Source organism: Ammospiza caudacuta, chromosome 21 (assembly GCF_027887145.1).
Source record: "Ammospiza caudacuta isolate bAmmCau1 chromosome 21, bAmmCau1.pri, whole genome shotgun sequence".
Lineage (NCBI taxonomy): Eukaryota > Metazoa > Chordata > Aves > Passeriformes > Passerellidae > Ammospiza > Ammospiza caudacuta.
Genome location: NC_080613.1, coordinates 5555136 through 5569097, shown reverse-complemented (window position 1 = coordinate 5569097; position 13962 = coordinate 5555136). Strand labels below are relative to the sequence as shown.

The 13962-nt window shown below is 50.0% G+C and overlaps 2 protein-coding genes across 2 annotated transcripts; both read left to right on the top strand.

The window, feature by feature from the left end:
• Positions 1-15: 15 nt before the first annotated feature.
• On the top strand, positions 16-9947 carry TBC1D13 (TBC1 domain family member 13). The gene is made up of 12 exons (XM_058818290.1): positions 16-54; positions 230-303; positions 614-654; positions 1070-1131; positions 1406-1505; positions 2588-2670; positions 2824-2983; positions 3745-3952; positions 4526-4689; positions 6151-6311; positions 6464-6521; positions 7236-9947. The coding sequence occupies exons 1-12, from the start codon at positions 32-34 to the stop codon at positions 7299-7301; spliced, it is 1200 nt and encodes a 399-aa protein (XP_058674273.1). The 5' UTR covers positions 16-31; the 3' UTR covers positions 7302-9947.
• ENDOG (endonuclease G) lies at positions 7339-13708 on the top strand. The gene is made up of 4 exons (XM_058818291.1): positions 7339-11138; positions 11179-11876; positions 12265-12374; positions 13008-13708. Exons 1-4 carry the CDS (start codon positions 10946-10948, stop codon positions 13288-13290), a joined length of 1284 nt encoding a protein of 427 aa, XP_058674274.1. The 5' UTR covers positions 7339-10945; the 3' UTR covers positions 13291-13708.
• The last annotated feature ends 254 nt before the right edge of the window (positions 13709-13962 follow it).

Sequence of the window (13962 nt, the reverse complement as noted above, 5' to 3'; positions counted from 1 at the left end):
CGGCGCGCGGGGAAGGGGCGCTGGGGCCGCCATGTCGCGGCTGCACCAGAGCAGGTCGGTGTCGGGCTCTGTGTGGGGGCGGGGGTTCTTCCCCTCCCCACCCTGCCGGGCCTGCGCTGCGCGGGCAAGGGGCTCTCGAGAATCGGCGGCTCTGAGGGGTTGGGGGCTCTGGGAGGTCGCGGGTTGCCTGTATTAACCCTGATGACGCCCGCGGCTTCGCTCCCCTCAGGATCGCGGACTTCCAGGAGGTGCTCGGCGAACCCACGGTGGCTCTGAGCAAGCTCCGCGAGCTGTGCTTCAGCGGTGAGTGCCGCGGGTACCGGCCCGGGCTGGGGAGGGGGCTCCGGACACGGTGGTGCCCTGGGCTGGGGAGGGGGCTCCGGGCACGGCCCTGCCCCGGGCTGGGGAGGGGGCTCCTTGCCCCGGGCTGGTGCCGCCTGTTCCGGGCTGTCCCCTGGGAGATCACCCCGTGCACAGCCCCAGCAGCGTCCCTGGGGGAGCTTCGTGCCCCTCGGGAAGGAAAAGTGTTGCCAGGCCTGGTTGTGAGGTGACATCAGCATCCCGCGGTGAGAGATGGGCTAACGTGGTTGTTTCTCTGCCTGGTGTTCCACAGGAATTCCCTTTGATGGTGGGCTGCGCTGCCTGTGCTGGAAGGTGGGTTTTACTTGGGGTGCTTTTCTTTCTTGAGAGCGATGCTTTGGGTTGATTAAGTACACATACTGCTTTTTTGGCGGTTGAAGTTGTAAACAAACAATAAATCCAGAGTTTAAAAACCACTAGAAGTCAGCAGTAATTTGTGGAGATCAGCACTTTGCATGTGAGCAACCTCAGTTATAAGCAAGCACTGCATTTCGGTCAGGTTAGCTATTGATCAGTCCTACAAATAGTTCTGTGTGGAAAGCCAGTCCCTGAAATATTCCTGACTGTTGCCTAGCAAACTACTTGGCTTTCTGGAGAGAAATCCCAGTATTTTCCAAGAGCCAGTTTGAGCCCCTGGGTTTGCTTTGCTCATTTTGCAGGTGTAACAGCTCATTGAATACTAATTCCTGTTCACCTGTTTCCTGTGCAGATACTCCTGAACTACCTCCCTTTAGAGAAAGCCTTATGGAGCTCTTTGCTGAAGAAACAGAGGTGAGGCTGTTGGTACTTGTCCCTTTATTTTCAAAGATATCTGCAGAGAAGAAGAATAGGCTTTAAATAATTAAGTACTTTCATAAAACAAATTGTTCTTGAGTGTAATGTGCTGTTCTTTCTGCTGCCTGGTGGACTGACCCCTTCAGTTACACTGCAGAGAAAATCAGATGCCTTCTGGCTGAGCAGGGTGGGGCAGAAACATCTGTTTGAACTCTGTGTGCTCACCTTGACCTTATCTTCCTCATTGCAAATTCCTCTTTTCTTCTTTAAGGGATCTGTATTCCCAGTTCCTGAAAGAAATGATTATCCAGCCTGGGATTGCCAAGGCCAACCTGGGTGTTTCCAGGGAAGATGTGACCTTAGAGGATCATGTAAGTGTTGTTAAGCCTTTGTGCTGCAGAAAATTCCTTGGGGAGTTTCTGGCCCCCCTGGGCTGCTCCTGGCTCTGTTCCCAACTTTTCTGCCCTGCCAGGGGGAGAGATGGTTCCCAGGTGCCAGCCTGGCACTTTTGTGGGTTCCCAGGTGCCAGCCTGGCACTTTTGTTGTGCTTGTCTTGAGTGTGAGTTACTGGCAAAGCAGCTGTAGCTCCGTGGAGAGCTGTTTCCAGCCGTGCACTCCTCTCCTCCTGCCCAGGCCATGGGTCTCCTAGGGAAAGGGAGAGGCTCACAAGAGGTTCCTGGAGCCACGAGATGCTCCCCTGGGAATTTGGGTCCATGAATGAATTCAGAGCAGAGGATAGGAAAGAAGCAGGAGAGTCAGGCTGGGCTGTGGTGTGGAAGGCAGGAGAGTTGATTATTTCTGATAATGCTGCTGGGTTGGTTTTTTTTTAACAGACTGTTTCCTGCATGCCTTGGCTTTCTCCTTCTCTGAAAGTGCTGTTAGGAGTGTGTGTGTGGGAGGAGTGAGTGAAGTAACTGATCAGAAGAGACTGTAAAATGATACAGCTGCTCCCATGACCATTCTGAGGGTTCACTCCCCTGCAGTCACCTGCCCCACTGTGATCTCTGGAGCCTTGGTGGTGTAAAACTGGCATGTCTGTAAAACCACACAGCCAGGTCACAGTGATCTCTGAATCCCTTGGAATGTAGCTTGTTGTTTTTTCCTTGGTTAGTTGTTAACTTTGTGTGGATCTTGGTGTGGAGAGAACCACAACATCCAAGTGCTGGGTGGGTGGATAACTCTTACCCCAAGTCTAAATACCATCTCCATGGTACAGGTTTGGAGCTGCAGTCAGGAATCTTGTTAACAGAGGGGAAAAAAAGAACTGATTTGGAACAAATTCTTGAAGAGATGAGTGAAAAGGATCCAAAATGTGAGAGAAAAAATGACCCTGATGTGCTCAAATTGTGCTGATGGCATAGTGACAGCAGAAGTGTTAAATCACTGTATGTTTACTGAGGATATTGATATGTGTGAAACATGCTTATTCTGTTTCTGTTGTTTCTCTCTTCAGCCTCTCAACCCAAGCCCAGACAGTCGATGGAACACCTACTTCAAGGATAACGAAGTGCTGCTCCAGATAGACAAAGATGTCAGGTGTGTGAGGCACAACCACTCCGGTTCTGAACCCGGGCGGTTTGACCAACAAATTGTACTTTGAAAAGGAAGTTTAATATTAAACCAACCTCCCACTCAACATGGGGCACAAACTTCCTTCTTGTCCCTGATTTCCTGCTGTGTCCCTCCTAGGAGGCTGTACCCTGACATGGCGTTTTTCCAGCGCCCCACGGACTATCCCTGCCTGCTGATCCTGGACCCCCAGAACGAGTTTGAGACGCTGCGCCGGCGCGTGGAGCAAACCACGCTCAAGTCGCAGACGGTGGCACGGAACCGCAGTGGGGTGACAAATGTGAGCTCTGGGTGGGGGCAGTCCTTGTCACAGGGCAAGGTTGGGAAGGGGAAGGGCGATGCTTGGGCTGTTCTCTGTTTCTCTTTCTGCTCGTGCAGTGGAATTAAGGAAACACCCCAGCAGATACTGAGCATTCTGGGGGCTGGACATGGTGGAATCAGTTGAAGTGCTTGATAGACTGTAGGGAATTATAGGTGTATTTATTTTAAAGGTTATTTTTACCTGACTTCTGGTAGAATTTGGAGTCACAAGTTATTTTATGCCTGACATGCATTCCTGTATGGCAACAAACACTAAAGGGTTAATTTACTATGAATTTATTACAAATTTCCATAGTCCTCCAGAACTGGATCTCAGACCTGGAATTAGGAGAGGAGCAGAGTAGCTGTTAAAATGTGTAGTCTCTTTCCCCTTTCATGAGTGTTACAGTACATGTGCTGTTGGGAAGGTGGTTTCTCCCACAACTCTCAATACCGTTCCCTCATACTACTGACAAAGAAGTGGAACTGCTGTGGTTTTTACTGTGTGAGATCATGTGGTGCAATGATTCAGAAGGAACTGTACCTTGCTGTACAGACTTTGTTCTTCAGGGACAGCCAGCACTAGGACTTCTCTGCGTGTGTGCTCCCAGGGCTGCTCGGTTTATGTGGTATAAACAGCCCAGATCTTTTGGGGGGCCTATGTGTGTTAAAAGCCAAGCTTGGCACATGTGCTAAGGAATCTGTGCCACTTGGTTGTCCTGACTGAGCCTTGTTTTCCAGGTGAGCTCCCCTCTGAAAAGCACCCCCAGCTCTCTGAGCGAGTACGAGGTTCTGCCCAATGGCTGCGAAGCTCACTGGGAAGTGGTGGAGAGGATCCTGTTCATCTATGCCAAGCTGAACCCTGGGATAGCCTATGTCCAGGGCATGAATGAAATCGTGGGGCCTCTTTACTACACCTTTGCTACAGACCCTAACAGTGAATGGAAAGGTGAGGAAGCCTTTTGACTGCTCAGCAGTGGCTGTGGTACTGTGACTTCTCTGCATGGCATGAGGAGTTTTGGGGAATTGGTGGGAGCTGAATGGGCTGGGAGTAGCAAGGACATGGGAAGTAAGCATTTTTGAGCAATTTTTGTTTGTTTATTAAACTCAAAATCCCCTTTGAAGCTCTTGTTTCCTTGTACTGTATATAGATGGTAAGGAAAACTAAGGAAAGGGAGGACTTTGCCTGTTGCTTCTGCTTCACAGGAGCTCTGAGGGTGTGTGCTGGTGGCAGATTATGTTCTTGTGTATAGATAACTGTTTTGTGACCTCATGTCACAAAGACCTTGTGTTGGACACAGGGTTAGTATCTGCAGTGCCTCTGTAGCTGTTTCTAGTTTAGAAAAAAACCTAAAAAAAGGTTGTCTAGTTTTGACCCAGACCAAGCAAGCCAAGATCTGGTGGGATCTACACCTCAGATTCAATACAGCAACCAGATATGGAACAAGGACAATTTTATAGCTCTGTACCTCTCTCAGTGAGGCTTCCTCTATTCTCCCATGTTGTTCTTTTCTTTTCCCAGAACATGCTGAAGCAGACACATTTTTCTGCTTTACCAATCTAATGGCTGAAATTCGGGACAACTTCATTAAGAGCCTGGATGATTCTCAGTGTGGTATTACCTACAAAATGGAGAAGGTGTACTCCACCCTGAAAGAAAAAGATGTGGAGCTGTATTTGAAACTGGTGAGGAGCCAGGTGTTTCTCTGGGTCTTGGGTGGGATGTGAGGAGTGGATTAACAGTGCACATGAATGTCAGTTTTGTTAAACTGCTTGAGTGGAACACAGAGTGCAGGAAGGGCTTTGCTGTAGGGCAGAGAGACTCTTACCTGAGAGCTGAAATAGCCTCTTGGAGTGAGCTGACACAGCAAGGCTTCCTCCCCTGCCTGCCTCTGAAAGCAAACTGTGGTTGTTGCACAGCTGCCAGCTGGGAGTCTGAAGGGACTTGGCCATGATCCTTGGTCACCTGCATAGCTGGAGCTGGAGTTTTTACTCTCTTGTAGACATCAAAACATGAGTTTTGCTGTAGAGCTCTTCAGCATTCCAGGCTACAGAAATTGTTTCTGCTTTTAAGAACAAAACAAAAAACATCCCCCACGCTGCACACACACACTTCTATTTCCAGTGCTGCCCTGACAGCACTGACTTAAACTCCATGAAGCGCATTCCAAAGGAGAAGTGAATTCCAGTGAGCTGGATGATCCCACTGGCTAAATTATACTGTTCCCAGCTCCTTTGAGTTTGTGTGAGTTTTGTAGAACACATAGAAGGCAGCTTTCATTACAAACATCTCCAGTCTTATAGTCCATTTGGTGTGAAAGTGTAAGGAGACTTTGGAAGGGAAAGCTATTCTTGTTACTGCAACCTTGACCAAATTACAACGAGGTTTTTTTCCATCTAGAAAAGTTTCTTCTATAATCCAGAAGATGGTTTGTCAGCACTGTGACACAGCCCACAGTGTTGGCTGGTAGCAGTTCCAGTGGGGAGAAAAACTACTTAATGTTTGGCTGGCAGGAAATGGTCTTGGCCATGCAGCAGCTGGTCCTTAAGAATATCAGCAGAATCCTGAGCTTGTTTGACCTTGGTTAAACTTAGGCTATGTTGGATTTAACATCAGAAAACAGGAAAACTTCAGGCTAAAGGTGCTTACAGCATATTTTACTGACCATCAGTGTGAACTCTGTTCCATTTTTGTTTATCTTTGTGAATAGTAAACCTTTTCATAAATACAAGGGTTCTGGAAAGGAGAGGAAATCCTGACAAACAGTGCCTGTGCTAGCGGGGGAGGGCTGCAGCTTTGCAGATAAAATACTGTTGAAATGGGAACTTTAAAATTACTTGGCAGGTTTAACAGAACACAAATAGAGCCTTTAGGGAGAAAAGCTTCCTTTACTCCATGTTGTGGATAGAGGAGCATTTTCTGGCTTGGCTGGAGGTGTGGAGTGTGGCTGCACTGAAAATCTCCCAGTCATGGTTGAATGGGGGAGTCTCCAAAGGATGCAGAGGTTTTCCTGCTGCTGCAGGATGAGCTGGGAGCTTAGAGCAGCACTGGGGAGGAGACAGGGCTGGAAACATGGGGTGATCTCTTGCCTGTAGGGAGCTGACCGGGAGCACGTACTCATTGTTTGCCTGGTGCCTGTCTGACAGCAAGAACAGAACATCAAACCCCAGTTCTTTGCCTTCCGCTGGCTGACGTTGCTCTTGTCCCAAGAGTTCCTGCTGCCAGATGTCATCCGCATCTGGGACTCGCTCTTCGCTGACGACAAGCGCTTCGACTTCCTGCTGCTCGTCTGCTGTGCCATGCTGACGTAAGTACACACACACTGCCTTCCTCCTCTTCTCTTCCATGGATCCAGGAGTCCTCTCTAGGCATGTCTTAGGGCAGCTGGTGAAGAGGTTGTCGGGTTTAAAGTTTTTTTGTAAAGAGTCAGAACTAGCTGGAATAATTTCCGTCTTTCAGACTCATCCGGGATCAGCTGCTGGAAGGAGACTTCACTCTGAACATGAGGTTGCTACAGGTAAGAATGAACTAGAGTGGGTGCAGAGAGCAATTGGAAAAGTCTTAAAATAGTGCTGTGAGAGATGGTGACAGTATGTGAGAGGGTGGGAGAGTATGCCTGGTTCAAGACAAGAACCACATTTGTGATGTTTGCTTGCAGGAAAATCTGCAGGGATCAGTGGGAGTCTTTAGCATATGCACCCTTTCTACCCTACAGTGAAGTTATCATAGATTGGAGGTTTCTAATGTTCCTTTGGTTTGCAAAAAAAAAAAAAAATTAATAATTTCAAGCAAAGATGTGAAATCTTATGTAACATTGCTAAATTTTTTGGCCAGAGGGTTTTGTTCAGTTCTGAGATCTCTGAAAGCCTTAGGTTGGAAATGCCTGCACTGCACAGTTGGATATCTCATGTTCTGCCAGTTCCTGCTTTGGGCTGTGCCAGATACTGGCTTTGATAAGGCTCTCTGGCATGAGACAGAGCCCTGTGTCAGGCCAGGTTACTGTGCCCTTGGAGGACAAAGTGAAAAAAAACAACAACAAACCTTCTGGAAGGGTGTTGAAGTTTGATCAGTTACAAAACAGGAAACTGTAGCTGTTAAAGGAGTAACTGAACATGGCTGTATGTTATAATAGGCCAAGAACTTTGTTGTCAAGGTTTGCCTTGCTTAAATAAAACAATCTGCATCAAGAATGCTGGGAAGTCACTGAAATACTTTTGCTCCTTTGTCATAGGATTATCCCATCTCTGATGTTCATCTGATTTTGAAGAAGGCAAAGGAACTTCAAGATTCCAAATAGTCCATGGGCCTAACAAAAGGTGTCAGAGAACTGTGTGGCAGTGGATCCTGGGAGATGGCCCCTTGCAGTGTGGTGCACTAAAGCTCCTACTGGTCTCTGCAAGACTTCAGGTTTTGTTAGAACTACTGGCCACCTTGAAGACTTCTACTCTATTTATTAGGTCAAGGACTGATTACTTCCCTATCTACTTGGGTCCTGCACTCCAGATTTTTCCACATGTCAAATGCCTCTTTGCTGCCAAAAGCAGTTCTTTGTATCTTTTTTTAATGACTTTGAGTTTGGGGAGAAAGAAACCTTCTGTCTGCATATCCCTGAAGGGATGGACTCCTGTATTGTGGAAGTAACACATGGAGTAACTTCTGATGGGGAAAGGACAGACTTAAGTCCAGTGAATTTTGGTGGGTGAGGATAGAAGGATCTTCCTCCTGTGAATAGAATGTATTCCAGTGAAGTCACACATTCTGCCATTCAAGTGGATTCTGGATTCTCCTCTCTCGTGTCTGCACTTGGCCATCGCTGAGGCGTGTGAAGAAGAAGAAGATTGCATCACTTTGGTGAAGGTCACCTGGCAGTTTGCACTCCTTTGACTGGGAAAGAGACTTGGGAAGCTGAGGTGGAAGGACACAGTGACAGCTGGTGGCTTTGTGCACTCAAACTGCCTGAATCCAGAACTGCCTTATCAACGAGGTGTCCTTGAAAGCAACATTGTGGTGGTTTTAACCCCCCTCTGAAGTGTAGTTCCAAGTCAAGCCTTACTACACACAGCCTTAGAGCAGGGAGGCCTCATGCTGCTCTGAACTGGAGCATATCCAGCTACAATCAGGATTCTGAAACACAAGAAATGGACACCTAATCATGTGCAATGAAGACAGCTTATTTAGGGATTTATACAGGCACACAACTGGAGTTTTCTGCCTCAGTGGCTTAAATAATACTACTCCCTTTAAGGTCTGGTCACAGTAACCTTGCTACTGTCTCACAGTACTCCTTGCCAGGAAGAGACAGTTCTGATCTGCAGTAAGAGTCCTTCTCTAGCACAATCCAGCAGGCACAGAGACATCTGTCATGAGCTGGCTGCTGGGGCTGATCCACTGTTCTGTGCTGGTCCTGCTGGAGTCACAGCCCTGAGCTGGACACTTGTTCCTCCTGAGAGGGAAACTGCTGCACTTCAGATATGTTCCAGTGGCTCAGATGAACAGGGACTGAGACAAACCACAGGGAGAACTGCTGCCCTGCACAGTGCTGAGCTGAGCAGAAACCTGATCCTCAGAGAGAGAAGCTGCCAGCACCCAGGTGCTTGTGTGGTGCAGAAGCTCTTGAGTGAACACTAATCCAACGTGCTTTTCCCTTTCTTTCTGTGCTGTGCTGGCTCACCTCTGCTGTTGGACACTGCAGTCTTTGGTATTTATGGGTGTTGATTTGTTAAAGGTCAGTCAGTCTTTGTAAGATCTGGTTAAGCTGCTGCTGGCCTAGACTTGCCCTAGCAGGAGGGATGCTGGCAGCCTTCAGCTTTTTTTCCTGGTGTTATTTCCTTCACTGAAAGCCTTCACAGGCTGCTGTCATTCTCACCAAGGTGTGTGGGGAGATGGGAGGACAGGTTGGTGCACGTTCCCATGTTCTTATTGGCAATCTCAAGCACTCTCTGCCTCTTGAGAAGATGCTCAAGTACCACTTGTGCAGCCATGTGTTGCTGCTGTGGTGCGAGAGCAATTTAAGGTTTAAGGCAATCTGTAATTAATACCTGTGGCAACAGTATCCCTCTGTGCTGCAATCTTTTCTTGAGGGTATGGTTTTCCTCCAGTTATAATGGGACAGATAGACCAGGACAGCAGTGTGGTGAAGCATCCTGGCTGCTCTGGCCACTGGATGGATGTTCTGAGCTGTTCCAGGTGGTCTTACAGCTCTTGGGTACCTACCCTAGGGAAGCTTTTGACCAGACCTGGTGTGGTCAAAGAGCCACCTGGGAGGTTCTGTACAAATGTAAAACCACAGGGCCCCACTCTTAGGAGGCAGAGTTGTACCTGCTCCAAACACTTCTGCCTCAGAACTGCTGTAAATACTGCAGCTTTCCCATTCCATGCACAAACTCTGCTCTCATCTCCCTGAATCCTTTGCTGGGCTGTTCTTTCTGGGTTCCCCTGAGACCTGCAGGGTTTCCTTATGCTGGAATTTCCTACTGGCACCAGGGACCATCCATGAGTGTTCCTGCTCTGAGCAGCTGGAAGTCTCCTTAAAGTAACCTGAGGAGGCAGCAGGCAAATCGGGATGAAAGTATGACTTGGAAATTAACTTGTGCATGTTTTCAGCATCGTTTTGGGCCCTGGGGGTGACATCCCACTGGAGAGGGCACGGGGGGGTGGCAGCACAGGTGTGGTGCTGCTTTCTCCCTTCCTCAGTGTCCAAGGGCTCTGTTCTGTCACCTTGCTTCAGAGAGTGACAGTGAGGGCTTTTGGAAGGAGTTTGCAGTGGTTTAAAGGGATGCAATGGGAGATTTGGCTGCTGGAAAGGATCTCTGGGATAAATTCTGTAGCCTTATCCAAACTATGGCTGCCAAACCTATTGAGTTCTGTGGGGAGAGCTTGCAACAACTTTGAAACGTCCAGACAGGCTGTTCCATACATAAAAAGCTGTTTTATATTCTGCTTATTTCCTTCCTGTGTGGTAGAACTTCTGTCCTGCTGTTGAAAGGAGTGGTACTTTTCATTGTCTTGGGACATCTATTTCTTTATTCCAAGACTTTCTCCTTTCTGTAAGAGCAAAAGCAGATTTTCTGAGGGGACAAAAGAAAGTCTTAACCTTTTAGCAGCTTTTAAATCTCCTCACGTTGCCCTTGGCTTCATTCCTCAGAGGTTTTTGGTGATTTATTTTTGTTGTTTTTGAAGTGAGACAATACTTAACTGGTGTTTCCTTACTTGTGTGGTCAAGTAACACCTGTTCCAGCCTTGAGATGTTTCTGCTTCTGGTTTCTTACAGTCCTGACCTGCTGAAAGAGCTGATCTTTGGGGTGGGAGGTGTTAGTCTGGGGTGCCTTGGGGACCCATTATCTCACAGGGACTTGAACGGAGAATGTTTAAATAGATCCTACCATGTGTTCCTCACAGGCAGGACTACTGCCAGACAGGGGAAAAGGAGATCACCTTCAGCTGGGAGGGAAACCAGGACACTCCTGGATGTGGAAGAGATGAGTTTTCCCTGGGAAGGAGAGGTCTGTTCTACCTGCACCTCACTGGAGTTGAAGCTTTGTGGAACTTGGTGGCTTTGCCATTGAGGTAGATCAGGCTGCTGGTGGTGGTCACTCCGGAGACTGATTCTGAGTTTGAATTTTGTGACTCCACCTAAATTATTCACACTTTGGCATTGAACAGAATGGAGGCCAGAAGTTGTTTTGGGGGAGTCTGGGGTGTTTGGGAATCAGAGGCTGATTTTCCTTAGGGAATGTCAGTGACTTTGTTTTAGCTGTTTGTAGCAATCTTCTAAAATGCCCTTTCCCCAAAGAAAGGAACAGATAACACTTATGTTTTTCCACTTTATTTTGAAGAACTGCCAGAGAATGGTGTAGTGAACATTTCATCACTCTAAAACTCCTTCTTTTACGCTTCTTTTTTTCAAACACTATTTTTGTAAGGTTTCCTTTAACTAAACGGATGTCTGTGCAAACCTCTCCTGTCGGTGTGACTCGGACTGGGGCCGCAGGTGTGACAGAGAGCCCTGGGGGGCCAGCCCGGCTCCTCCTGCGCCTTCTCCTTTCCGCCGTGGGTTTGCTTTGCCTTCCCCAGGAAAACGCGGCACGGGTGCCACCGCTCCTGCGAGCGCTCTGGGTCCTTGTCCCCGGTGTCCGTGTGCCCATGTCCGCGGTGTCCCCGGTGTCCGTGTGCCGGTGTCCGCGGTATCGTTGTGTCCGTGTCCCCGGTGTCCCCGGCCGCTCTGCGGGTCCGGGGCCGTTCCTCAGGACAGCGGCCCCGGGATCGCGGTGCGCGCTCCCCCTTAAAGCGGCGATGCCGCCGGCACAGCGCGGCCGCCCGGGGCTGGGCCGCGGCCCGTTTAAGGCGGGGCCGGCCGCGCGGGGTAGCGGCCATGCTGCGGGCCCGGTGGGTGCTGCCGCTGGCGGTGGGCGCGGGGCTGGGGGCGGCCCTCGCCCGCTGGGAGCGCCGGGAGCACCGGGAGCGGGGCGATGCGGCCGAGGGGCTGCTGGCCCGCCTGCCCGTGCTGCCCGCCGTGGCGGCGGCCAGCCTGCCCGCGCCGCCGGGCTCGGTGCGCACCGAGCTGAGCAAGTACGGGCTGCCCGGGCTGGCGCAGCTGCGGAGCCGCGAGTCCTACGTGCTGTGCTACGACCCGCGGAGCCGCAGCGCGCTCTGGGTCATCGAGCAGCTCAACCGGGACACGCTCAGCGGCGCTTCCGACCGCGCCGCCTGCGACTTCCAGGAGGACGACTCGGTGCACGAATATCACCGCGCCACCAACGCCGACTACCGCGGCAGCGGCTTCGACCGCGGGCACCTGGCGGCCGCCGCCAACCACCGGTGGAGCCAGAAGGCCATGAGGGACACGTTCTACCTGAGCAACATCGCCCCGCAGGTACGGCCCGCGCTCAGGGCAGGCGCTGCTCCCTGCGGGAAGCCCCGGGAGAGCCGCTGCGTTCGTGCCTGCTGCAGTTCAGGCAGAGAGGGGCCAGAGGCACTCGGAGGTGCCGATTTACTGATAGATTTAACAGCGGGGATCCTGCAAATGTACCTGCCTGTGTGTGCCTCTCAAGCCCGTTCAGTGCAGCTCCTCTCAGGAGCAGAATTAAACAATTAGGTGCACGCTTGCTAAAACTTGCAGCCTTCGGCAATGGGCCTGTCCTGGGTGTGCAAACCAGGCCATCACTGCTCCCAAAGCAGAGGTGATAGCCGAGATCTGGTGCTTGGGGGCTCTGTGAGATGTGTTACTCTAAACAGTAACTGACTTCTGGTTGTGTTTCTAGAATCCTCATTTAAACCAGAATGCCTGGAATAACCTTGAGAAGTACTGCAGGAGCTTGGCAAAAAACAACAGGAATGTCTACGTCTGCACAGGACCCCTCTTCCTGCCCAGGTAAACACAAGCTGAGCTGGACTGGCACCAAAAAGATGTATTGTGCTGGCAAAGGAAAACAGGCTGCGGGACCAGGAGGGATCTACTAAGGGCCCTCAGTAGGTTAGACCACCTGTGCACAGAGGTTCTATAGAAAGGTACCTTCTTAGGATTAGTTTATGTATTTCCCATCCAGATGATTATTTCATGAGTCAAGTGGGATTGCTGAGCTGCAGTATAACCAGCTAGTTTTTGCAGTCCTTAACAATTTAGTAGATTAGCTGATTACCAGATTAAACTGCAGACCCCATCCCTGCAGAATAAAGCTTTCAGGTTCAATGTCATAGGCTGCTTCTCCACTTAACTTTATTTTCAGAGATCTCCACGTAGCACCAAAGAGCAGCTGTCTCATGTTGAGATCTCTTCAGCAGCAAGTCTGTTAAAACCAGCAGGGAGGGGATTTGGGAGCGGCCCCAATGCTCAGCTCACCCTCACCATGTCACATGGCCTCTGCCCCAGCCCTGTTTTACAGCCCTGTGGCAGAGGCAGAGCTGCTGCCTGCTGTGGGTGGGGTTTTACTCAGGGATGTTGGAGGATTGAGGGGATGGAGTGACACCAAACCAGAGCTAACCTGGGATGTTGCTGTTGGTGCAGGATGGAGGCTGATGGGAAGATGTACGTGAAGTACCAGGTGATCGGGAAGAACAACGTGGCTGTCCCCACCCATTTCTTCAAGGTGCTCATCTTGGAAAAGGAGAGTGGGGAGATTGAGTTGCGCTCCTACGTGATGCCCAACAGCCCTGTGGATGATAAAATCCCCCTGGAACGGTTCCTGGTTCCCATCGAGAGCATTGAGAGAGCCTCAGGGCTTCTCTTTGTCCCAAACATCCTCAGGAGAACAAGTAACTTGAAAGCCATCACAGCTGGAAAGCAGTGACCCCTGATTAGAACAGATACAGGTAACCCCTGGCAAGGGACTGGCAATCACCTGCAGAATTCCTTGTGCAGTTGTAAATGTGGGAATTCAGATTCAAACCTGTGCTTCTCTCCACTGTTCCCCTTGTGTCTGACTGAAACACAGACACACAGCAGGGCTCCAGAGTGGTCCTGCAGGAGGCTCAGGGGCACCTGACACTAAAGTTGCTCTCTAGGATTTGCTCCTAATCCACTGCTGCCTTGGAGTTGTGTGAGGCTCACTCAGGCAGAAAGGGAAGTCAGCTGTTACTGTTTAGCAGAGAAGCAAGGTGGGTGCCAAGGGAGGAGAGCAGGAGTTCCTGCCTTCCTGAGGCCAAAGAACTGTACAATTGTTTTCTTTCAGAAGATGGTTTTAGCAGTAAAGTTTTGAACACCCATGATATTGTTTCTTATCTGCTCTCACCAAAGCTCTGAATATCTCAGCAGGAGGAGGGGAGGATGGAGCCAACTTTTCCAGCTGCTTTCCTGTATGAGCTCACTGTAGGGAGAGCTTAAGGCATCACAGACAGAGGCAGACTGTAATGAGATGATGTGTTTTAGTGCTGAGGCTCAATTGAAGCTGCAGCCCTTCCTGCTCTTGGGAAAGATGAAGCCTTGAAGGGGGGCTGGGGGAAATCAGGCTGAGGCAGGAACA